General features: G+C 34.7%; 1 protein-coding gene across 2 annotated transcripts in view; it reads left to right on the top strand.

Annotated features, from left to right (window-relative positions):
• Window positions 1–26,713, top strand: part of LOC136030184 (nuclear exosome regulator NRDE2-like) — a 76,904-nt gene that overhangs the window by 37,779 nt on the left and 12,412 nt on the right. The window contains exons 6-11 of one of the 2 annotated variants that reach the window (XM_065708927.1): window positions 4,771–4,952; window positions 9,257–10,122; window positions 13,528–13,684; window positions 16,535–16,691; window positions 18,218–18,417; window positions 20,891–21,044. In XM_065708927.1, the coding sequence (XP_065564999.1) occupies window positions 4,771–4,952; window positions 9,257–10,122; window positions 13,528–13,684; window positions 16,535–16,691; window positions 18,218–18,417; window positions 20,891–21,043 (1,715 nt within the window). In that variant the 3' untranslated portion in view covers window position 21,044. Of the gene's footprint in view, window positions 1–4,770; window positions 4,953–9,256; window positions 10,123–13,527; window positions 13,685–16,534; window positions 16,692–18,217; window positions 18,418–20,890; window positions 21,159–26,713 lie in introns of those variants that run through there. The other variant, XM_065708928.1, reaches the window with a different exon arrangement.

Genomic DNA, 26,713 nt, shown 5'->3' with positions numbered 1-26,713 from the left:
TTCGAAATATTTTGACAATAGATTAAAGTAATTCGAAAAAAGAAAAATGGTAAAAAACTAAAAAAACTAAAAATAAAAAATTAAAAAAAGAAAAAACCTAAAAAGAAAAAAAACGAAAAAAATAAAAAAAAGATAAAAAACTAAAAAGAAAAAAAAACTAAAAAAAGCTAAAAAACTAAAAAAAGAAAAAATTAAAAAAAACTGGGAATTGCACAAATATTTCAATATATTTTGACAATAGATTAAAGTAATTCGAAAACCTTAAAACAGATACCCCAAATTTTGAGGTTTAATATAAATTGTTGGAGCTTTAGCATGCTTGGCACGTAAAGATTTTTCCAAGTGTCAATGTTAGAATGAACATTGACAAATTGAAGAAAACAAATCAATAAAAAGAAGAAACTAAAAAAAAGAAAAAACTAAAAAAGAAAAAAAAAACTAAAAAAGAAAAAAAAACTAAAGAAGAAACTGTATCTATATATATATAAAAATATGTTGTATATATGCATGTTTGTTTGTTTGTGGGTTTGCATTTGACGTCATTATAAGTATATAAGGCTTTGTATATGACGTCATTATAAGATGACACTACAGACCGGGACACCGGGACACAAATGACGACCGGGACACAGGGAATATAAATGACGACCGGGACACTCAAAGAGAAATTACAGACCGGGACACAAATGACGACCGGGACAGAGGGAATATAAATGACGACCGGGACACTCAAAGAGAGATTACAGACTGGGATACCGGGACACAAATGACGACCGGGACGCAGGGAATATAAACGACGACCAGGACACAGGGACACAAGTACAACGGGGACGCCGGGGGCATAGGGGGATATATAAATGACGACGGGGACACAGGGAATGTTCGATTAGCAATCACCATCAACAAAGCTTAAGGGCAATCGTTAGAAAAATGCGGTATAGATCTGAATACGGATTGTTTTCCCGTGGACAATTATTATGTTGCATGTTCAAGAGTTGGTAAACCTGACAATCTATTTATATGGACAGACAATGGAACAGCAAAGAATGTTGTATATTTGCATGTTTACGTAGTTATATATATATATATATATATATATATATATATATATATATATATATATATATATATATATATATATATATATATATATATATATATATATATATATATATATATATATATATATATATATTTCTGTTTTAGTGTCGCTCCTTACTTTCAGTTAAAACAACTTGTTTTTTATTTAATTTCTGAACGTTTTTGAAATAATGTAGGTTTTGAATTTGACTAACCCTAATATGAATAATTAAAACCAAATTTTTATATTAATTTTACTTTTTTTTAACTAATAATAACCTAAGTTTGATTTTTCATAATAGGTCCAGTTGTTTAATAATGATTCCTGAATCACAAAGGCTGTTTAATTAGAATAATAGCCTCTTTTAAAAGTTAAAAACGAAACTTTAGCGTAAGAGCGAGCTATTGAGGAGAGGCAACCCATCTTATATACTGAATATTTTCTGTTCGTTTTATGTTTTAATGATGCTTCTTACTTTCAGTTCAAAAAACTTGTTTTTTATTTAATTGATGATTAATTGGTGTTTTTATTTTTTTTAGATAAATAATTTTGGGAAATCCAGCTCTCCCTCCATAAAAAATTCCCTTCCCCCACGAGAAATTTCTGCATGGAAAGACTCCCACGTAACTTAAACTAGCGATATTTTCGGAACAAATTTGATAAGGCATAGTAACAAAACGGCCAAAGAGGTTGAAACTGTTTTATTAAAATGGAAGTCACAAGTTAAGCAATTTTCAAATGACTGAGATGAATTACAGAAAATATCTTTAAAAGATATACGTAATCATTTATGTTCGTTTTAAGTTTTAATGTTATTTCTTACTTTCAGTTGGAAAGAACTTGTTTTTATATTTAATAATAACCACAAGCCGAAGACATACAGTAGTTTATTATCACATAAAAATCATAGTTATGAAGCTACTTAAGGTAAAATCAAATGCTAAGATTGACCGGAAAATAACACACACAAATTATTGCTTGTACCGGCCTTAATTTAACAAAATTTGAACTTTAGCGCAAAGAGCAAGGTAATGAGGAGGGGTAAACTTCTTCATATACGTAATATGACGGGTCTGCCCCCTCGTCAATATCTCGCTCTTTACCATAAAGTTCGGATTTTGTTCCAATTCCTTAAAAAATGACCTGTGAATAACAAAGCCGTTTAATTAGAATAAATAGCTCTTTCGAAATTACTAAAAATACTACATCGTCAAGAGCTAGGCATTGACGAGGCGACGAACCCCTTCATATTTCTTTTCGTTTTCAGTTTTAATGTTGCTCCTTCTTTCAGTTGAAAAAACTTGTTTTTTATTTAATTTCTGATTGTTTTTTTTTTAAATAATGCTGGGAAATCAAGTGCCCCCTTCATGGAAATTCTCTCCCCCCAGGAAAATTCCTCCCACGTAATTCTCTCTTTTGACCCCCCTACCCACCAGAAAAATCCCCCCTTGAAACGTCTGTATATTTCCTAATAAGCAATACTAGGCTATATGTAAACAATGGGAAAAGCTCATAACTTGCAGCCCTTTCCCCGAGGACTGTTGGGGATTAAGTCGTCCTCAAAGACATAGTTATGAGATATCTCGACTATGCTGAACAAAATGGCTATCTCAAAGTTTTAATCCGGTGACTTTGGAAAAAATGAGCGTGGGAGGGGGTCTAGTTTCTCTCCATTTTTTTGCTCACTTAAAAAGGGTACTAGAACCATTAATTTCCGTTCGAATGAGCCCTCTTGCAAAATTCTAGAACCATTGAGTCGATCACCATTAGGTAAAAAAACAAAAAAACAAAGAAAACAAATAAACACGCATCCGTGATCTTCTGGCAAAAAGCAAAAAATTCCACATTTGTGCAGATAGGAGCTTGATTCCTCTACAGTTGGGTTCTCTGATATGCTGAATATGATGGTTAAATCTTATAAAACAAGGCTCAGGGTGTTTTTTCACAGTTAAAGAAAGTTTGGAAGATAAGTCTGCAAACCAAGATTAGAATATTGGAAGGTACAGTGACGACGCTGGTCAAATATGGCTCTGAAGCATGGGCGCTCTGAAAAGCGGATGGAGATTTGCTTGATATTTTCCAGAGAAATTGCCTACGGATTGTTCTGAGTACCCGACTGACTGACCGTATTTCAAAAAGTAGGCTGTTCAAAAAATGTTGTTCGATCCCGGTTTTTAGGGCTACAACGAAAAAAAAGGTTGAGATGGCTAGGGCACCTTCTGTGGATGAAGGATGACAGATTGCTGAATATTGTCCTTTACGGTCAGTCGTTTAGGGCTAAACGGAAAGCAGATTGTCCTCGTCTGGGGTGGGAGGATGTAATAAAGAAAGATTTAATGGGAGGGTGTAAAGAGGGAGGCTTTGAATAGGTGGGAATGGAGGAGGAGGAGCGCGCGTAGCTGTGTTGGCCTCAGGCCGTTTGATGCTGCGGTGAGGTGTTAGTTTCAGTAGTAGTAGTATACAGGTTGAAATGATGTTTTATATTGCCCATTGATTCTCTTTATATATGAATAGAATGTATTAAAAGGAAGAAAACATTGATGCCTTAGTTGCGTATAGATTAGTAAAACAATACTAATTGATATAAATACGCTAATCGTTTCTGTTCTAGTGCTAAATCATATGCAAAAATTTCTTGGGAGTTTGCGTTCTATTTACCTTTTTCAAATTTATAGACAAATCTAAATTAGCATTAAATTAACAAAATCCAGTGTCGAGTTTAATGTTTTTAACTGGAAGAAACTTGCATTTTAGACTTGCATCTTACTTGTATTTTAAGTTGATTGCTTTTTCTTTGTGAACGAAATCAACTCTGTCTGAACTATTATAATGTCAAGTATTCACTTTTGGACTTCGGTAGTATTTGTTATTTAAAGTGCAAGACTAAATGGGTAATTTCTGTTAGGATTTGAGTCTAATTTAATATTTAACTTTGTATTTTTTTGTAAAGTAAAATTGATTGCCTAGTTCATAATATTGGAAATTCTGAGCTAGCAATGAAAGTAGAATAATAATTAACTCTAACTTACTTTAGTAATTTTGTCTTAATTCTTTTAAACTTGACATCGAAATTCATTCTCTTAGAAAGGTGAATATAACATAAATATCATATGAATAAATTAATTCAAGGTAGGGAGGGGGTTGTTCATCAAAACCCGGAGTATATGGAAATAATTGGAAGAATTTTGATATTATATAAGTGCACAACCACGAAAGAGCCATATATAATGGTATTGTGTTCCTACTTGCATAATTATTTCCAGTCACTCTTAGGTCAATCTCAGTTGCTTTAAGTTATGTTGCTACGCGTTCCATCGCAGTACCAGTATTCAAACTGGTTTCCCCAGCCTCCTTAAGCATATAAACTCCTTTTTAAATTACCAGTAAATTAACTTTCCACAGAGCACAAGCTAATTTGCTTCGCTTCTCTACGAAAAATGGAGTGGCAACAATCCTTGAATAGGATTATTCGAACTTCACTCTTCCATCGTTTTTTTTTGCGTTTTTTCCTATAATATCAAATTTTCAATAAATCAGTGACCTATGGTAAACAAAAAGTCAAATTAACCGGGACTATAACTGGAAGACTGGAAGTGTTAAACTATTAACAATAGGCTAATATTGAGAGTTTGAATTGCCTCCCAAGAATGGGAAAATATTCTACATTTTTATTTTTATTTTCTATCTAGAACTTGAAATGGAATCGCTTTTTCTGAAATCTAACGACAGAAAAGAAAAGAAATGGCCAAAACTTGAAACTTATCGCGAGGAAAGACAATGGATACCTTGGACGCCTACGGAAGAAGAAGATGAAGCTGATGATAAAGACCGATACGTCACATTAGATGAATTAAAACCTTTTTTATTTTCAGTAAGTAATTACTTTTTCTGTAAAGCATATAAGAGGTTTCCTAGTTCCAATTTCCAATTGGAAAACCAATTGAATTGAGCTCAAATCTCATAAGATTTTTGTTAATTGGCTTTGATTTGAACAGAAGAAGAGAAAAATGAAAAGTGTTAGGGTTTTTGGATAAAATGACAATTTTTAGTTTCATTGGCTTTTGAGATGGCTTATGAAATTTGTTTATTCCTATGTTGTACACCTGTCATTGACATTTATTTGAGTTTTAATGACACCCGACTCCTAATGTCTTTTTTAAAAGGTTTTTGTGTTGTAAGTTTGACACCGGAGAATTTTAAATTAAGAATTTTCTTCTCAGTTACTATTCATTTATCTGTCATTTCGGGACTTGATATTTAGGTTACATCATAGGAGATTCTTTAAAGGCAATAAAATTGAGCTCTGGGGAATACACTGTCCAATAACCTCTTTAGAACTTATTCCTTTCTTAGTTTTAATGGCACTACCCTGGTTGACTCAGGGGGTGACGACACTACCTGCACACCTCTGTTTTGTAAGTGCTGCAAGTTATAAGAGCTACCACCACTTTTGCTAATGATAGTTATAAGACATTAGATTGCTACTTATCTTATGAAAAAAATAACGTTAATGGAGGATTAATGTCTGATTCATTGTGTCACTACCCTTACCAGTGTTAGTTGTCTAATTGTTATGACTAGCTTAATTTCATTAAGTAGTTGGGGCCACAGCCACAAATTATGCTAAAAAGTAAGTCTATTTTTATGAACTGTTGTTTAATTAATGCCCATATTTTGTGTGTATCTACGTATTTTCAAATAGTAATTTTCAGGATACCGGTGCTGATTTATTTTTAGTTATATGATAGCGTTCTTTTTTTATTAAATAAAATCAACAAGTTTTTTTTTAACTGAAATTAAGGAGCGACATTAAAACTGAAAACGAACAGAAATTATTCCGTATATGAAAGGGGCTGTCCCCTCCTCAGCCCCTCGCTCTTTACGCTAAAGTTTGACTCTTTGTAACAACTCTACTTTATAAAACAATAAAAAGTTCAGCGTAAAGAGCAAGGCATTGAGAAGGGGACAGCCCCTTTCATATACGGAATAATTTCTGTTCGTTTTCAGTTTTAACGTCACTCCTTACTTTCAGTTAATATTTTTTTTTTTAATTTAATTTCTGAACGTTTTTCAACTAATACAGGTTCGGATTTGGTTCACCGTACATGAAAAAATTAAAACAAAAATCGTATATTAACATTGACAAATTTATTCTGTATACGAAGGATTGCCCCATCTTCAATACCTTGCCCTTTACGCTAAAGCTATTTGCACTTTTAAAAAAGCTTCTTAGTCTAATTAAACGGTCCTGTTCAGTTCTGTAAATTGTGAAACCTTAGCGTAAAGAGGAAGGTATTGAGAGGGGGGTAAACTTTCACATATGACATAATTTCTGTTCGTATTTCAAATAATGCCGGTAAATGCCCCTACTCCTCAGTGGAAATTTCATCCAGCGTAAAGTACACCCCCCCCCGTCAAATTCCCTCTAGACATTTCCATCCTCGCTGAAAATCCCTCCTTGTAAAATTGCTTGTGGATGCACCCTAAAAAATTTACTTAGTATTCTTTCATTTGAATAAGACTTTTATATCTAATCGGTTTCTCGATCACTCTAGAAATGCCCTCTTCCGTGGAAATTATTTTCCAGAAAACAAACCACGCGGAAAAAAGCCCCTGACGGAAAAATTCCCCCTAAACATCTCCACATAAGAAATTTGGTAGAGAGAAAGTAAGACTGTTAAAAAGAATTTCTTATAGTCCCCAAGAAAGATTCTCTCCATAGAAATACACCCCAAGAACGACCCCACCCCACCCCAAAAAATGACTGTATACTTCCCAAAACAAATACTATGTATAAACAATGGGCAAAGTTCACAATTTGCAGCCCTGCCGCCGGGGGATTTGGGGGGGGGGGTCATTTTACCCCGAAAGACATAGTTATTATATTTTTCAACTTTGCTGAACAAAATGGTTATCTCAAAATTTTGATCGGGTGACCTTGGGGGGAAATGTACGTGGGAAGGGGCCTAGTCAGCCTCCCATTTATTTGCTTAATTAAAAAGGGCACCGGAACTCTTAATTTCCGTTTGAATGAACCCTCTCACGAAATTCTAGGACTATTGAGTCGATCACCCTTAGGGGAAAAACAAAACAAAAGAAAAAACAAATAAACTGGCACAACTAGGTTGATATGATCACCCCTGGAAAAAAAACAAAACAAAACAAACAAATAAACACGTATCCTTGATTTTTCTTCTGGCAAATAATACAAAATTCCATAGTTTTGCAGATAGGAGCTTGGAACCTCTACACTAGGGTTCCTCCGATACGCTGAATCTGATGGTATGATTTTTATTAAGATTCTGTGGCTTTTAAGGGGTTCGCCCTTTTTTAAAAACTTATATATTCGAAATCAACATAAAAATGTAATTCTGTTAATGTATCTATTGGTATGAAATTTTTTTTTTTAGAGTTTTGGTTAGTATTACAATAGTATATTGTAATATAACAGTCAATTTAGAGTTCAACGTATAAACCCTAATGAAAGTTTATCTCAATTGTTACACTATCCTCCTGTTACTATTCAATGGAAACAGTATTTTTATTACATGCTTTTTTTTTCAACACTGCATTTTACGGCTTTTCAGAAATTGGTTGTTCGGTATATTCACAGTATAGTTCTAGAGATGTAGGTTCTTTCTTCAAACCATGTTTTGGGTAATGTCAGAATTCTGTTATACCTGTCACTTGCCTGAAAAGTACAAAAATAGTTGAATTTATTATCAAATGGCAGTCGGTTTTTTTTTCAAATTTCACTAAGCAACAAATAAGAACTTCTAACTTGGATCTAAAATAATAATGAAATTTGGCTTTAATAAAACTTTTTTTACTGATTTCAAAAGCGCACAGTTTTTATGGAAAAACTGTTTGATGTTTCAGAAACTATCATGTTATAGACACCAAATACCAATATTGTAAGCAATACCCGTTAACCAATCATGTACAGTCTGCCAATAAAAAAAAACAAATCTTGTCCAGTTTTTATGTGTAATTTTCAATTTTATCTTCGACTATAATCTAGTAGTATATGGATTTTGAACTCCACACTCTTGCTCGAATTTGGTGGTGATGGATGATGAGGTCGCTCTTCTAGAACTTTATCGCTTAAACAGTTTTGATTTGTTTTGTATATTTTGTATAACTTCCTTCGCTAAATTTAATATTGATCAGTTTTTATATGATACAAATGGTTAATTTTAATAGTAGTTTCCTTAATTTTTTTCTAAAAATTTTTGATGACTTATTAAAGCTTTTTTTTACAGTAAGCAGATTTTTTCATATAGAAGTTGTCATTCCTTTCTTGGTATAACTTAACGCTCTGAATTCAAAAATGCAAAAAATGCCTTGTCATGTAGGTTTCAATTAATACAGACCTGAGATTACCAGTCAATTCAACTGCAATGGCATCCATAATCCTTACTAGGGAACTAGATTGACTTGGTCTGGAGTTAATATCTTTTCAAACACTTATATTGTGTATTTCATCCATAAAAAGAATTTGGCGTAGGCAAAAATTTGTTATATCCATATAGTCTTCCACGAAGCAAGTAAACGCAAAAAAAAGAAACGCACACACATAAGAATCTTCCATGGTATAGCATTTATGGGAAAAATTTTGTTGAACGGTGTATATTGTGAGTCAATACTCCATATCCTACTATTCTTGAGGTTGTAGCCATTTACATATTTTTTGATTTTTTTCATATAGAAGTTGTCATTCCTTTCTTGGTATAACTTAACGCTCTGAATTCAAAAATGCAAAAAATTTTTCGCTACTTGTAGTGGCCTTGTCATGTAGGTTTCAATTAATACAGACCTGAGATTACCAGTCAATTCAACTGCAATGGCATCCATAATCCTTACTAGGGAACTAGATTGACTTGGTCTGGAGTTAATATCTTTTCAAACGCTTATATTGTGTATTTCATCCATAAAAAGAATTTGGCGCAGGCAAAAATTTGTTATATCCATATAGTCTTCCACGAAGCAAGTAAACGCAAAAAAAAGAAACGCACACACATAAGAATCTTCCATGGTATAGCATTTATGGGAAAAATTTTGTTGAACGGTGTATATTGTGAGTCAATACTCCATATCCTACTATTCTTGAGGTTGTAGCCATTTACATATTTTTTAACGTTCAGCTTCAGAGGCTGTCAAACTGACTTTTTTTAGGTGTCTGATCAAGAGACGGCTACATCATTAGTTATTGATTATCTACGGCTTCTTGGTTGCTTCGACACCCAGAATGACATTCTTAATATATGTTCTTCTGATTTCTTAGAAATAATTTTCCATACACAAATCCCAAAGGCTTTCGAGATACAGTCTTCATATTCGAAACTGTTACTTTCTAGTTCAGATTCTGAAGTACTTCGATTTATTCACAATGTTGTTACGCAGTGTTTGCCCTATTTAGATACTTGTAATCAAGTTAAGATCCTGAATTTCTGGATGGATTTTGAGATTGTGAAATTAAAATATATGATTAGACAGCCAGAATTACTACAAGTATATTGGAAGGGTTTAAAAAGAACTGTCAAGAAATTTCTTGCAATGGATCAGTTGCGTAACAACGTTCTACTTTACTCGCGATTTATTCAGCTTTTCGACATAGCTGGTGAAAGAGAACAAAGTACAAATATTTTTTTAACTTTAATGACTTGTCAAAATAGAAATATTTTTGATTTACCAGATGATAAAAAATGTGATATGCTTCAGATTTTGATTGATAATGCTATGATGATGCTTAAAAATTTTAGAAATGGACTTGTTGAGAAATGTGAAATAATGATTAGCATGGTTCAAATGCTGTGTGAAGATGATTTTGTTCCTAACAGGAAGATAAGTAAAGAGAATGTTCGAAGGGCAAAGAGTCGTGTTCAAGCCATTGTTGAGAACATGGCTGAGGATGAGCCAGAAAATTTGAAATGTCTCTGGTGTCAAACTTTGGCGATTTTAAGTTTTGCTTGTGACGGCTTTAAGGAGGTCTATAAAGTGACGAAACAAGTATTAGAAGACCAACGGAAGATACTTATTAAGTAAGTAAAAATTTGTATTTAATGGCACTGGTTTTTGTTTAATGTAGAGTAGAAATATGGTGCATAAAGCTGATATTTAGTTTATTTTTGGGGCCATTACTTTTTGGTAATAGGAGTTTATTCACTTTTCTTTTTTTTCTTGATTGTAAATTGCCATTCTTGTGTAGTCTTTATGAAAGAAGGTGAATTTAATTGAAAACGTAAGCAGCTTAAAAGAGGAGAGGACTATGCTCCTCCCTAAATCTCCGTGCACCTTTCATTTTTTTAGTCTTGCCCTGAGGTTATATTAGCGTAGCGATACATTAATTCCATACATGGCAGTTTGTTCAATTATTTACTCTCTTTTTGTAGAAATTGAATCAGTGAAATAATCTATTCCACTATATTATCATGGTCGTCTTCTCCAATAGGCTTGTGATCTTTCAGCATCCTGAGAAAGGATTAAAAATTGAAATTGCACATTTCTGTCTATCTTAATATAACCAAAGTTCGTTCAAAGCCAAAGATCGTCCTTGTTGGCCAACCGCTGAGACCAAACGAAAAAGCAGGTCACCCTCGAATAAGGTGGGAAGATTTTATAAGGAAAGATTTATGGGAAATGGGAACTCCTTGGGAGGGTTTAAAAAGGGGGGCTTTGAATAAATTAAAATTGAGGAGAAGTAAGCCCCAGGTGGCTTGGTGGTGCAGTGAGTTGTTATTAGTAGGAACCGAAAACGGGAATTGTGATTTTTCATAATTTTTGTTTTACAAAATCATGCAGGTTCATATGGAAATATTGCAAGAGTGTGCTTAATTTTTTCAATGTTTTCAAAATTGCTCTTTTTAGATAAAACAAAATGGACCAATTGTTATTGCTCTTTTTTATCAGTAACGTTTTGTCCTCTTTCTGCTAGCTGTATTATTCCTTGTTAGTAAATAAACCTGGCTTTGTCATCGTAAAATCAATCAAGATGCTGATTTACGCCTCATCTGGATTATAATTTTTTGCTTAAATCAATGGGTGATAAGATGTTCAATTCAGACAAGGCTAGAAATTAAAATACACAAAAAATTTTTCGTTAAAGACATATATTAATTAGACAATTATTTGTAAACTAAATACAAGAAGCAGTTATCAATAAAATTATAGGGCAATAGAATACCTGGGAGGGGGTGGTTGCCCTCCAATCAAGGTCAACCTTTAAATAGGTCGCTAGAATTTTTAGTTTCCGGTCAAATGAGTCCCTTCCAAAGTTTTTACTACTACATTTTATATACGAAGCGGTCCGAAAAATAAATCATGAGGTATACTTTTTACTTAAGCAACACCAAACCTCTGATTTCTGTTTGTATGAGTTTTCGTTTATGTAGTTATAGTAACATAGGTCTATTTTTAAGCTTGACTTTATTATTTTTCTTAATTTATAAATTTTTTTACGTTTTATTTATTCATTCGTTATAGTTTCTTTTTGTTTTAAGTTTGGATTATTGAGTGGCTTATTTTCCTTCTTTTTGGATTTAGTATTGCCCTTTATTTTTTTTTTAAACATTTTATATATTATCAAGAAGTTTTATTGAATAAATAATTGCAGTTTCAATTGTTTTTCAAGTAAATACATGTTATACCCGTGTTTACTGGAATTTTGGGGCGAATTTTTGCATGTTCTTATAAAATTATCTGCACGGAGGGTAGTGGAGGGTTCTTCCTCCCTTCCTTGATAGCCGTTTGAAGGACCCCTAAAAGTGTAAAGATAATGGACTAAATCTTGTTTTCGTGTTTCGATCCCCCTGCTTCTCTACCTCCTAGGAAAAATGCTCTGGCGCCTCCCTTCCCTAAGGGTTACCCCTTTTGCGCAAAAAAAATAAAAGTTTAAATTTGATATCACTGGTGAAATCCCATTGGTATGTCACTGTACCCAAAACAAGTTGTACTTCCCGCATAATTTTACAGAATATCGAAACAAACATTATTAATTTTTCCATTGAATTCGAACAGGAAACAAGTTGTAAAACTACTGTGGCAGAATGATTTGTTCGAATTTAGTATTTAGGACGCATAATTAGCTAATGTTTTCTGCTAGAAGTACTGGAACATTGTTTCCCAATAATAGCGCGTCTCCTTTCTAGCGCCTCTTCAACTGTGATCACTGGATAAGACAAACTAGAATAATCTTTCTTAACTATAAATTTGTCATTAGAAAAGTGTGAAGTGTGCTGTGTGGATCTCACAATAATATAAAAACCATTGTAATAACAGACAGGTAGCATAAGTTATTGATTAGTAATGAAAAATTGCCTTTTTATGGTACTTGATATTAACCAAGTGACATATCGCGATCGCAAATTCTGTCCGTCTGTCTGTCTGTCTGTCCTGGTTTTGCTACTTTAGGCACTTCCAGGTAAGCTAGGACGATGAAATTTGGCAGACGTATCAGGAACCAGACCAGATTATATTAGAAATCGTCGTTTCTTTGATTTGACCATCTGGGGGTGGGGGGGGGGGGTGGGGGTAGGTTAAATCGGAAAAATAAACAAAGGAGGTATTTTTAACTTACGAACGGGTGATCAGATCTTAATGAAATTTGATGTTGGGAAGGATATCGTGTCTCAGAGCTCTTATTTTAAATCCCGACCGGATCAGGTGACATTGGGGGAGTTGGGGTGGGGAAACCTAAAATCTTGGCAAACGCTTAGAGTGGAGGGATCGGGATGAAACCTGGTGGGAAAAATAACCACAAGTCTTAGATGCGTGATTGACATAATTGGAACGGTTCCGTTCTCTTTGGGAGAGCTGCGGGCTGTTAATTTTGAAAAATTAGAAAAATTGAGGTATTTTGAACTTAAGAACGGGTGACCGGATCTTAATGAAATTTGATATTTAGAAGGAACCCATGTCTCAGAGCTCTTATTGCAAATCCTGACCAGATCTGTTGAAATTGGGGGGAGTTGGAGGGGGAAACCGGAAATCTTGGAAAACGCTTATAAATGTAGTAGATTCGGGATTGAAGTAACCGGACTGGATCTGCTCTCTTTGGGGGAGTTAGGGGGTGAGATTCAGTGCTTTGGCGAGTTTCGTTTTCCTTGATTCTACTATCTGGGGCTGCTGAAGGGAGAGGAAAAATTAGAAAAATTGAGGTATTTTTAACTTATGAGTGGTTAATCGGATCTTAATGGATTTTGACATTTAGAAGGACCTCGTGACTCAGAGCTCTTATTTTTAATCCTGACCGGCATTAAGTCTCTGATTTCCTTTTAAAGCAATCTATTGATTCTTAGAATTTTGCTAGAGCTCATCATGCCATATAAGCTCTTCGCTGTTGGCTCTTTTGACCTCGTCACAAGTACCATATGAGCTTTTAGCTCTTGTTAAAGTAATGTTCACAATATTACAGCATAAATTGTTGAGCTTTTCTTTCTAATTTTTAGGTGTGAAGGCTTTAATTCCATTGTGCTACAAATAGGTTCGGCTTCAGTAAGCAGGAATGAGGTAGGAGCGTATCCAGCACTCGCAAGCTTAATTGTGTACCTGATGGAAAAATTTCCATGCTCACCATCTGTTGTAACTAGTTTTCTAGAATATCAGGTAGGTTAAGTTACAATTCCTTACAATTTACAAAAATTCTTTAATATTCCGAAACTAAAGTCTAAAAAATAATACAGAATTTGAGAAGCCTAAACCCATATGTCATTTAAAGAAATGTCTTATTGCTTCATTGCCAGGCCCCTGGATCTGGCCAGCCACTGGTCTTATTTTTATTCACCACGTTTATGTAGAATAATCCTAAATGTCTGATTTTTATAAACATGAGTCATAAAATGATACTTTCTGAACGTGAAATAACAGTCTTTCCCCTACCTCCGCCCTCCGGGGAGTTCCCCTCCTTCTGGAAGACTGATTAGACACAAAATGTTTTTTACCCCCCACCCCCCTGGAACACTAGATAGACGCAAAATGTTTCTTCCAAATATGTAACAAAATGTACAAATGAAAAAAAAATGTTTTTACTTTACCCCTCCCCCTTTTGTCGACAAGCAAATGATATTTAAGGTTAAGCTTGGGTCTATTTTTATAAAAACACTTTCGTTGGTATTTAGAGTAACAATACTCGCAATGAGTCTATAGAGTACCATCGGAGTCTGATTCTTATTTTATTTTTTATTCCTGTTGCAAAATATTTCTTTTAAGGAATTGAATAAAAAGGTAACGAGGGACAACAAGGTATGGAAACAGTTCTCTAAAACATAAATAGCATTTTGGATGATAGTGTTGTTTTGCTGCTTGCGTTGTAGGAATTTTGGGCTAATTGCAAAGAGCCAAATGTTATTTTAGTGCAAATAATTCAACACGATCATTCTGATGTTTTTGGCAGAAAATGTCTATCGGAAATGGAAAATGAATTGACTTGAGAATGTTTTGCTTAGCCTCTTCAGCTAAATAGGTTCTTTGGGGTTTGCTGGAAAAAGCGGTATAAACAGTAGAAATACTAAAATTCACTTTAAATGCGGTAACGACATGAAATACAATAGGTGCCTGAATGACAATCTGGCAGTATAATAGTCAATGTTTTCAATAGTTAGAATGTTTTCGTAAATGTAGTCGCAATCAGCATGATCCTGAACTGACATTTTTTCTTTTTTTTTTGTATCTACCTTGTTTCTGCTGCAAATTCTTCCTCCAGATTTTGTTTCCCCTCTTATACTTAGGTCTGGTGTAGCTATGTAGTTATGTAGCTCAACATTCATGTCTAGTCGCGAATATTTTCCTGGGATGGATGGGTTCCTGACTCTTGAAAAAAAGTACGCTTTTGTGCCCAAAATTCAATATTTCCCCCAGGATCCCAAGAATATTGTCCATTTAATCGGGGAGGGCTCTCGGATGTATGGGGGAATTTCTCTTCTCGCTATACTAACACAAACATTTAAAAGCGTATAAAACCCAAACATATCCTTTTGATAATCGAACAGTTTTGATAAAGTGTCGTGATTTTGGAATATATTTCATGGTTGGTGAGCTTGTGGAGTCGAAATCTTAAAATGTTGGATTTTAACTAAAGTCTTTAGAAACATCTTGATACTGAAAGATAAACTTTGCAATTATAAAGAGTAAAACCTAATATTTAATAGCCTTTGTTTTCCAATTATGTGCTTTTATCTTTATTTTTGTCTCTATGGACTCCTGTTGCAAATTTTTCCTCTATTTGTCCCTCTAGGTTTCATTTCCCAATTTATGCTCACGGATGATGTAGCTATTTACTCGTTTAGCTCAAGGTTTAGGTTCGAACATAAACTTTCCCCAAGGGTGGTGAGGCTTTCTTTGATTCTAGAAAATAAGGACCCTTTTATGCCCTAAAGTCAGGTTTCCCCATTCATCCAAAAAGCTATCCATCTAATGCGGTGGGGTTCTCGGGCTTTCTTATGAATAAGTTTCTCGTCTCGCTTTACAACAACGATCATTTTGTAGTAGTCAAACTTCAGGAATCATTTTGAAGAAATTTCTACGTTTATTATGCACATTTTATCTGTTATAAGCTTCAGATAGGATATACCTTCAGCACTCCTCCAACCCCCCTCTGAGTTTATGTTCCAAATTTTGCCTACAAAAAATCACGACATGATTGATGAGTTCCGTTAAACTACATTATTAACTTGTAAATTGTTCGTTTCATTTTCAATGTTCTTCGTATGGGAAAAAAAAAATGTTTTTTCATTAAGAAATGCCGTTAATGGCTCTTTCAATTCACATTTTTTTTAATAATGCAGCCGAGAATGTTACGTGTCTTTCCACAACTGTGTTAAAAAAGGACTAATTTGTTAATTTCATCAAGACTTTATATTTATATTGTAACTTTGATCTTTGCTACCGTAGAGTTGTCGCGTGTACAGTTGGCTCAACCCATGGTCATTGTTTTCAGTTTGACTCCTTGATTATGTGAATTTGATCATTTCTATCATAACTATTGGTTTTGTATCCAGTTTAAGCCGTGGAAAATCGTTCACAGGAAGAGATTAATTATGAAACGAAACTACAAAAAGGGAACCTTTTATATACTTGAATAATTTTCCTATTATTAGTATCAATGAAAATGGCTGACAATGTTTTGAAAAATAAAAAAGAAACATTATGAACAATAATGTTAGAAAAAGCTTCGCATTTGCATCCTGAATGATATAACAATTTTTTTTCTTCGTGCCATGGGTATCTCTGTGGCTCTGTGGGGCCTATATTAGCGTCATGCCGTGAGTCTGAGGAGCTTACGGTTCAACAAATTCGCGCAAAACATATGAATTCCAGATTCGAGATGAGGCGAAAAACGCATTGTCTTGTTGTAAGTTACGAGTTAATTAAATATTTTATTTAATTTTGAAATGAATTTGACCTCTTATAATTTATGTTCTTCGTAGCCGAAGCATTGTTTAAAAACTTTTTTTCTAGCGGTTGTCCCGAGGCTCACGGCGATTGTGTGTTGCTGCCTCTAGTCTGATTCGAGAAAAAAACGAGTGTGTTTATCTCGTTTTTGCTCTTGCTTTGTCGTACCAGTTCATTGATGATATTTTGAAAGAAGGAGAAAAAGGCCTTTGGTGTGATGTTGGTAAGTTTATAAAAATGAGGTTATTCTTGTGATTCTTTAACTGTACTTGGCGTTCGATCAGTTTATACAGTTGATATTTCAAAATGTTGGATTTAACCTAATGTTTCTTTGAAATATTCTGACACTGAAAACTAAGATTTTTAGCTGTAGTTAGTAAAATGTAAAATTGAAAAATATAAAAGAAAAAAAAAACAATAAAGAACAGCTTCTGTTTGCCAATTATGCTTTTTCTTTTACTGGTAAATGATGTACGCATAAGTGTTAATAGTTCACATCTTTAGGTAGAGGATAAAAAGTTCTTTTCTTTGTGGGGGGGGGGTATAGAAATAATTCATCCTACAGTATACATAACAAAATTGTTAATTGATTGGATCATTGATTGTATCGTGTTTGTGAGTTAATTTGATCAAAGTTGAGTTGCTTTCATTGTTAAGATTGTCTTCACTTTCTGTTATTATTTTACTATAAGAAGACGCAGATGGCAACCAAATCCCTTTTCAATACGTTCTTCTTCTTGTTCCACTTTCCGTTACTTTATAAAGTTGGTTCTGAGCCAAAGAAATAAAGTAAGGAGCTCTGCCCTTAATTAGTTTTATTAGCCTGTTATAATCAATTAAAATTCCTACAAACTATATTTTTAATAACGTTATAAGACGCATCAAAGTTGAAAGTTGGAAAAGCTGTTAAGGAACCGAAAGTTTCGAGATTAATTAATTTTTCTAAGATTGTCCCTGCACATTAAAGCACTAATGTATTTGTTTAACGATTTACAGCAGAAACTAATAGTAGAATCGTTACAACTATGTTAAATTATTGCAGATGTCACAACAGTATTTATATAACGAATTCGAAAACAAGTAGGTCAAGTTAAAGAAAGAGAAATGGTCACGAAATAGACCAAACCTGCGCTTCAAGTCCGTGGTTTTGTTAATTTTGAAAAGACAATGTATAGAATAAAGTGCACTTGAATTTTATTTCCTCGCGAAAGAAAATAGGAAACGGCTTAGAAACATGCCTTTCGGGCTTTAACTTTCCATACTTGAATTGGAAACTTGAATTTAAATGACAGACGTTGTAATGCTGCCTAGCTAAATTGAAAAGTAAAAATGCGTGCAAAAAACCCTCACATAAAGAACCTGGACTATGAACTGGTTTACTGGATATACTTCTGGGCATAGATTTTATGATTATCCTCAATACTGGTAGATGGCGCTGTTGTTGCTTCTTTTTTTTAGTTTTTTGTTTTTGTGGTAAGCCAACTTGTTTCACTCTTACCGCTTCCAAATACTATTTGTTGTCGACATTTATTTGAGGTCACTCTCCTTGTACTCCTGCACGTTGCAAGAGTACAAGGAAAGTGATCCTGTAATATAATCAGTTTATAGTGTTAATTCGCCAATAATGTTTAAAAACACTGTTCAGCAATCTTTTACTTTAATGCTTAACAGTGACTAGGACAGTAGCGCAAGTGATTAAACAAAAAAGGGTTCAATATTTAAGCACTGTGATTATATTTTATCCTCTAGGCATCTCTCCTCAAATAGAAGTTGACGGATTTATGTTCAAGACAAAACATTTTTTGAGTTCAGTTTTGCATGACAAATTGCCGTGCCAGAGGAGTGTCTTGCTATGGCTTATGTACCTCAAATTTCTTTCACGAATGGGATTCAAAAAGGAGTTGGAAAGTGCTGCCTACCAGGCTTTGAGAGAATCTCCTTTTTCAAAGGTATACTGACATTTAAAATTTTTCTGCTAGCTTTATCTGCTGATGGGATTCTTGTTTTAGGCTTGTGCATTTAGCTGTCTGTGCGTTTAGTTCTTTGTATTAAGTTCTCTTTTATATGTTTCCTTTGCTGAAATGTCTATGCTCATACGCTTTTGTTGAGTTTTGGGTGTGGATCAATGTCGTGGATCTGAACAAAAAGCACCACATTTTCAAATGGGGAGAATGATAGGCTATGAGACAAGATTTAAAGGAAGTGGTAAGCTCATGGGAAGGGGTAGCGAGTAAAGTTTCGAGAAGAGTGAGATGAGAAAATTGCTCCTAATCGAATTTTTTGTCTGGCGGCTAAGGGACGTGATGAATTGGTTTTAGTAGTAGTTTGGCAGTACAAAATAAGAAAATCAAGGAAAGCTGGGAAAATATTTCCGTTGGTATATTTTTAAAATTTAACATTAAGTTTTCAGATAAGTTTTTTTGTGTGTGTTCGTCTCCTTCTTATTCTTTTAAAATACAAAAACACCGAGTTTGTTGTGAAACCGTCGTATAAATTGCATTGGGTATTATTTGGTACTGGCCCTGTATTTTTTGTGATAAAAAGAGTCTCGAATACTCACCCATGCCTGTTATTGACAAATTTTACTCGTAAATTTATGATGAGAAAAATCTGCCTTTTGATCAAAAAATTCACGAGGCCCCCCTTAAAATGAGGTTAGACAGAGAGTTGAATTCACGTCATTTACAGTTGAAGTCAAGTCATAACAAAAACTTGAATTTTCTGTCCCGTTTTTGAGGAAACCTATGTTAATCTTTAGCTCGTTTCTCCGGCTGGCTGTGAAAAACTAGACGTTGTGTCCAAGCTCCTGGAGCTTGGCAGCAACTGTAACCATGAACATGGATCACAGTTGCGGTGGAACACCGCGACTGCGACCCTGGTAAATATGTCTGGTAAAAACTTACACGTAAACAATGGATATAAAGACACATCTTGACCAAAAATGAAACAGAAACTAAAAGGCAATAAGACACTTTCTCCTAGGAGCAAGTGCTCTTTTGCCTTTCATGTTTTTCTTGGACTGCCTAAACACCCATCTAAATCCGTGGCTGCTAATTCGTCAAATTTAACTAATATATGGTGGTAACGGATGACAACAAATTACCTCTCCCCTTACAGAGTTCGTATTGAGCATGCACACATGAAACTGTAAATGTAACTGTTGGCCTGATTTGTATGAATTTTGCCAGTCTATCTATTAATTAGGCTGACAACTGAAATCTAATTCCCCCCCCCCCACTCCAAAGAAAAGTGGTCGAATTGGGTGGCAGCCCATGAAAGGTACAACTATGAGCGTCTGATTTGTCATAAACTTTGACACGGATCTGACATCCACTTCGGACATACGCCCTAATGACAAAAATTTAGGAACGCCTTTCCTTCGACTCCTGAGAAGTCAAGTCGCTACTGAAAACCAAATAAGGCATTACTAGAGTGTCAAATGTTATTTTTGATCAAGTTTAGTTAAGATTTGACAACCATTCTGGTAGATGTTCTGACGGCAAGAATTTAGCTCAGTGCTATTCTTACATCTGAGCTAGGCTATCTTTTTTTCGTTTTTGTTTGCATTGAAATGAGACTTATTTAATTTAGAACTGGCACTGGAAGACGATATCCCGCAGGATATATTCTGAAGAGATATTTCTGTTCGCATAACTAGACAGGTAGATTATTTGGTTTTCAGGAAATTAATTGAATTGTTGTTTTTTTTTTATCCTAAGGGAATTTGATGCCAAAAATTATACTATTCTTTGCTCAATTTTCCTCGGAAAATATTTTAAGTATTTCCCTGTTAGATACGTCTTGTCAGTTTTTCTTATGAGTGTGACCGAAACGCAACACTAACTGCAGACGAATTTTTTAAAGCCTTAATAAGTTTCTATTCGCTTTGTTTGCAATGTTTCTGAATACTTGATGAGTAAACAAAGAGGAAATTTTTCTCAAGACAGTGGAATTCAACTCAGTGAATATTTCGGCCTTATGTCCAAGGGCCGTCCTCAGCACAACACATGCAAAAATATAAAAAAGAAAATTAAATTAAAATACGAACTTTAAAACTAAAAATGTTTTTAATAAACTTTTAAAACAGCCGTCATAACTAGCGTAAACAGCCATAAAACAGCCCTAGCGTCATACCTCAACGGAATTCAACCTGGAACTCCGTTGAAGTAATGATGCTAGGGCTGTTTTAAGAGCTTTAAAAACATTTTTAGTTTTAAAGTTCATATTTTAATGTAAGTTTCTTTCTTATATTTTTGCTTGTATTATGCTGAGGACGGCCCTTGGACTTAGGGCCGAAATATTCACTGAATTGTATTCCACTGTCTTAAGAAAAATTTTCCTATTGTTTCTAAGTGTGTTTATTTGTTATTGAAAGGCAGTGTGGTCTTCATCACTATTTACTAGATAAATACTTTTTTTAAGGAGCTGATTTTATGTACAACAGACCTGATACCCGAGAAGTTTGGCTTTTTCTACAAGATAATGAATGACAAAGACATCAGAGTTAGAATTCCTCCTGAAGAATTGGATCTCCTTTTGGATTTTGCCAATCAAAACCATCCAGAAGATATTTGAAGTAAATTTTACTTGTTTTCCTTTAAGATATTAGTTTATTTGTCTGTTTAACCGTTTGCATTAATAATGAAGACTGGTGTATTTGTCGCCCTATTAAAATCTTTTATGCATTTTACAGACCGCTACGTGTGTCTACTCTGTGCAAAAATAGGATTTTCGTAGATATAAGGGAGGTAGTTGCCTCCGTAAAAATGTTTTTTATACGCTTGATTTTAACTCTTTATCATAATGCTTGACATTTAGAAACGGATATTTCCTGTTAAAACTAGCTTTTCCGTAAAATACAGAACAGAACTTGCTGTATGACTGATTCAAGCAAGGTGCGACATGCCTACCTTTCCATTGAAAAGCTGATTAGGTGAGGGTTGGACAAAGGGATGTGATGATATTTTTTTCCTCTTCAATTTTTTTTTTTTTTGCACAGAATCAGAACTTAGATCGTGTAGGCACTTAATCAGGACTCAGGAGGTTTTTGATCGGTGTAATTGTTTGAATTTCTTTTTCTAATGTTTGCCACAACAAATTTTCAATATGATGTACATGATGGACAAATCTGGTACCAAAAAAAAGATACAACATGCTATATGGGCTGTTCGAGGATTATTGTTTTGCCTAAAAAAAAATTATCGATCTTTTAGTTCAAAATTTGTTTTTCTGGATGTGGATCAACTATTTAATATCATTAATGAGACAAGAGCAAAAGATAAGCTCCAATTTTCCTAGAAATTAAAGAATTATTAAATTTTTAAAGGGAAGTGTTATTCCCCTGCCTTTGTCACAGGTACAGAAAATTAAATATCACATTCAGCTGAAATCATCAACAAAATAGCTTGTAACAATAGACGGCAACTTTTAGACCCATTGGAAAATATTCCTTTTGATAATTTTTTTTATACATTACACACACAAAAATATTGGTGATGGGGCCCGTATGTCTTAAGTCCTTTTAAATTTTAGTCAAACTTCGATTTTAAACGGATGCATGGTTTTATGCCTTCTTGGCATAAAACCATGCTTTCTATTCAAGAACAGAAACATGCTTTGAAGAAGCGAAAGCTTGATGGAATAAATTTTGACTTTAGACTAAAAAAAAAAACTCCGCTTTAGTTCACATACACTGTATACTCTACCTTTAAAACAAGAGGGAACCACTCTTTTCCCCATTTCCAGGCAGGAATTTTTTCCATGCAAAACCATTTCCTTAGTAGAATGTTACGCAGGTTTCCAAATTTAATGTCATATTCTTCATTGTAGCCTGGAAGTCAACACTTTTTGTATGGGCGGGAGAGGTTATTCTCCTACCACTTTTTTTTGTAATAAATTGAAACTGGCGGCACAGAATAAAAAAGAAAAGAAAAAACGTGGACAAAGTCAAAGTTTTGCTCTTGCAGCCCAGTTTTATCAATTATCGAGTGTCTAATTTTGCCCAAAATCTGATCGAAACCTCAAACCTGCATAAAATTAGAATATTAGGATTCTGAAAACTATATATGGCCCGAGACACACTTGGTGCTTTTTAACGAGCTTTATTTTGTCGGTGCTACTCTAGTGTGGGCACACTCTGTGGTAAACATTCTACCGTCCCGACATTAGAGGATCATTGATCCAGTAGTAAACAGATAATTAATCTAAGATCATAAATAGATCTTAAATAGGTCGTTACTCTAATAGATCTATCTTATAGTCAAACAGTTCATGGTTACGAACTGTAGTAAGGGGTGACCCGGCTCAATAGTAACCGACACTCTAGAAAACAGAATTTTGATACCAATAGTTAAACAAAGAATCGCATTTTAATGCTGATTTTAAATATATAAGTTTCATCAAGTTTATTCTTGTCCATCAAAATTTACGAGCCTGAGAAAATTTGCATTATTTTAGAAAACAGGGGGAAATACCTCCTAAAAATAATAGAATCTTAACGAAAATCACACCATCAGATTCAGCATATCAGAGAATCCTTCTGTAGAAGTTTCAAGCTCCTATCTACAAAAATGTGGAATTTTGTATTTTTTTTTGCCAGAAGACAGATCACGGATGCGTGTTTATTTGTTTGTTTGTTTGTTGTTTTTTCCCAGGGGTGTTCGTATTGAACCAGTGGTCCTAGAACGTCAATGGAGGACTAATTCTAGTGCTTTTTTTAAGTGGCCAAAAAATCGGAGGGCACCTAGGCCCCCTCCCACAAAGGCCTATCTCAAAATTCTTTTAAAATCTGGGCCATCTATTAAAATTTTAAGATAGCTATTTTGTTCAGAATAGTCGAAAAACTTAGTAACTATGTCCTTGGAGACGACTTAATCCCCCAAAGTCCCCGGGGGAGGTGTTGCAAGTTACAAACTTCGACCATTGTTTACATATAGTAATGGTTACTGGGAACTGAACAGACGTTTTTCAGGTGGACTTTTTTTGCGTTGGGGTGGGGATGGGTCGGGGGAGGGGGTTACGTGGGAGTATCTTTCCATGGAGGAATTTATTATGAGGGAAGAGAATTTCCATAAAGGGGGCGCAGTATTTTCTAACATTATTTAAAAAAAAAAAAAAAGAGAAAATAAATAAAAACAGTTTTTTCAACTGGAAGTAAGGAGCAGCATTAAAGCTTTTTGGAAACACTATTTTTTACAATATTGCCCTATCCCTTCCTAGGAACAAAAATTCATGTATGATTTTCATTTTTCTTTTATGATATACCATCTGTTAACACAGTCTCTCATCAGTAGTTCAAAAAAATCCAAGTCTGTCTGCCTTTGTTTAGTTCTTAAGCCACCATTTGGCGTAGGTGTAGAAATAAACGATCGTTTATTTTGCCGTTCGTTTATTGTAGTGACAAAAGACTTCTGCATTGCTGCCATCGACGTTTTTTTACCGCCCCAATATATCCGTCGCAGTACTGCCCTATACACCTCTAAGAATCGCTTGTTAAAACAAACGTTTGGAAAAAAAAGATGCCTGGTGTGTTTCGGACCTAAATGTATTATACGATTTGGACGGCTACTAAACCGTGATTTCTTAGCCTCAATTTGTATTCTTTTTATCTGACTAGTGGATTACAGGTGGCTACGATTACCCAATCTAGCTTTGAGTTGCAGTTTGTTAGATTATATGTCATAATCCCTAAGATTTTGAAGTCAAATATCTTTGTTTTTTTTATTTCAAAAAAATAAATAAACTAGTCAATTGAAAAGGGTCATATCTAAAAAGTCTATAATTAATTTTTGGAAAAGATGCACGTTTTTCTGAGTTCCTATAAAAAAATGATTGGAAATTTTTTATTTCACAACACAATACAAAACTATATTTAAAAATTTCTGGAAATCATATATAACACAGATAAACTAGGAAAAATCTCAGTATATTTACGCACAGTCAAGGATCATCAAATTACTATCAACTCTACACTTCAGAAATAAATATCGTAATTTCCTCACAACACAGTTTATTGTTGAAATGTTTTTTTGTTTTTTTTTTACTCTGTGGTGGATTCAGGATTTCTGGAAAAAAGGCCATAATTCTGTTTTTTTATTCTGGTTATTTATTTGGTTAGACAGAATCTTATAAATGTAAGAAAAGCTGCACAAAAACAAACTACCGAGTTCAAGGGAATATGAAACCCCACCCCCATTCTGAATCTGCTACTACCTATTGACAACTTCAAAAATGCTTTTAAAACCATATACTTGTCTTGTCCTTATTACAATACGATTTCCAAAGAAAACTTTAATCCCACGTATAAAAAAGTACAAAAGAAAGAAACCTTCCTTCATCTTAGTTTTCTGCTCACTGAACCTAATCACTGAAGTATATTTTGAATTTTTCCACCCTTCTGTATAACACTCAAAAATATTGACAAGAGTCATGCTAGGGCGCATCCGAGCAACATTTTCAATAGTCATCTCAGAATACCAAGCGGGTTTTAAACCGAATAGGTAGACGGTCGATCAGATTTTCGCTGCCCGGCAAATCATAGAAACATATCTTGAACGAGACCGCAGCATCTACCACCTGTTTATAGGTCTCAGACAGGCCTTTGACCTTGTCTGGAAAGAGGGTCTATGGTACATTTCTCTTCACTTTGGAACCCCACTTAATTTAGTTTCCGTGATAAGGGACATGTACACGAGGTTCAGAAGCCGTGGAGAAGGCCTTACCGAAAGCTTTGAAATACGACCGGTGTTCTACAAAGCTCCTTGCTATCACCGTAAGCTCTTCACTCTCTTTTAACTGCAGTTCCTTCAGTTAAAAATAGCCCGTTTTGGTGCCCTCGTAGGAGGAGTAATAATAGACAAAGCTGCTTATACCTACGATGTAAACCTAATTTCTGAGTTCTTCGTGATCTCTAATCCCTGAATGACATCTTCTGCGCGACCACCAGCCTCTTTGAGATGACTATTAAGACCTCAAAAACGGTATGTGTTTGCCGATCGCGTGAACCTGATTCTCAGGTAAATTCCAGCCTCCTGCTTGAAGTAGAAAATACAGGGTGGGCCAAAGAATTGACTTACCTTGCTAACTCAGTCACCTCTGACAATAACCACTTCAAAGATACCATGAGCCGACTGGCACTTGTGAACTCCAACTTTAAAAGTCTGATTCCCATCTGGAGGAGTAACGACTCATCAACAACATTTAATATAAGGCTATTCAACTTGCTTATCACCCCTATCGCCATTTATGCCTGTGAATCTTGGACTTTAAAAAAGACGATCAGTATCGCCTTGCTGCCTTCGATACAAAATCACTACGACGTATTACCATTACCGCTTATCATGATAGAATCTCCGACGCTAAGCTTCTCCTTAATCCTAAGGTTAAACCTAACTAATGGGTCTCCCTGTCCCTCTTTTTTCTCTTTTCAGATAAATAACTTGTTTTCCTTTTCTTAATTGCATTTGCTTAGATTTGCCTATAATATAACTTTAAATTGCAAGCTAAACTCTCTTCGTCAAGGCAGCTATTTGGCAAGAGAAAAATAAGTTGACTGGACTACAATTCTATATCAGTCATCACACGGGCTGGCTGGATCTTGGGCCATTGATTCTTAATATATGCGTAGGGAAAATTAATTGAGGGCTTGATGCATTAGATTGGCCCACATCACACTGAGCCACGCCCCAAGTGCCTATGGACCGAAATAAGAGAGGAAGTTGCGGACAGAGAGATATTTCAATATAAAGAGTCTGATAGAAATAGGCACTATAACACAGAGCAAAAAAAACACATTTAAGCACAAGCAATGACAATTAAATTGCTATAACTGTGGTACTACAGGATATTTTGAAAGAAACTGCCGCAGTAAAGATGAGCAAAAACCGAATAAGACGACAGCCTGGATCATGGTCCATAATAATGAAATAAGAGCTAAGAGCTCATGTGGCACTTGTGACGAGGTTGGAAGAACCAAGAGCTCATATAGAATGAGCTCTAGCAAAATTCTAGGAATCGATAGATTGATTTAAAAGGAAAATCAGAGGCTTAATGCCGATCGGGATTTAAAAGAAAAGCTCTGAGACACGGGGTTCCTCTAAATATCAAAATTAATTATTATCCGAACACCCATTTGTAAGTTAAAAATACCTCATTTTTTCCAATGAGATGGTCAAATCGAGGAAAACGACTGTTATCAAGTCGTCCAGAAGCACCGAACTCGCCAAAGCACTGGACCCCCCTAACTCC

The sequence above is a fragment of the Artemia franciscana genome, chromosome 8 (assembly GCF_032884065.1).
Source record: "Artemia franciscana chromosome 8, ASM3288406v1, whole genome shotgun sequence".
NCBI lineage: Eukaryota > Metazoa > Arthropoda > Branchiopoda > Anostraca > Artemiidae > Artemia > Artemia franciscana.
Note: the sequence above shows the minus strand (reverse complement) of the source record. Positions and strands in the feature narration are given on the sequence as shown.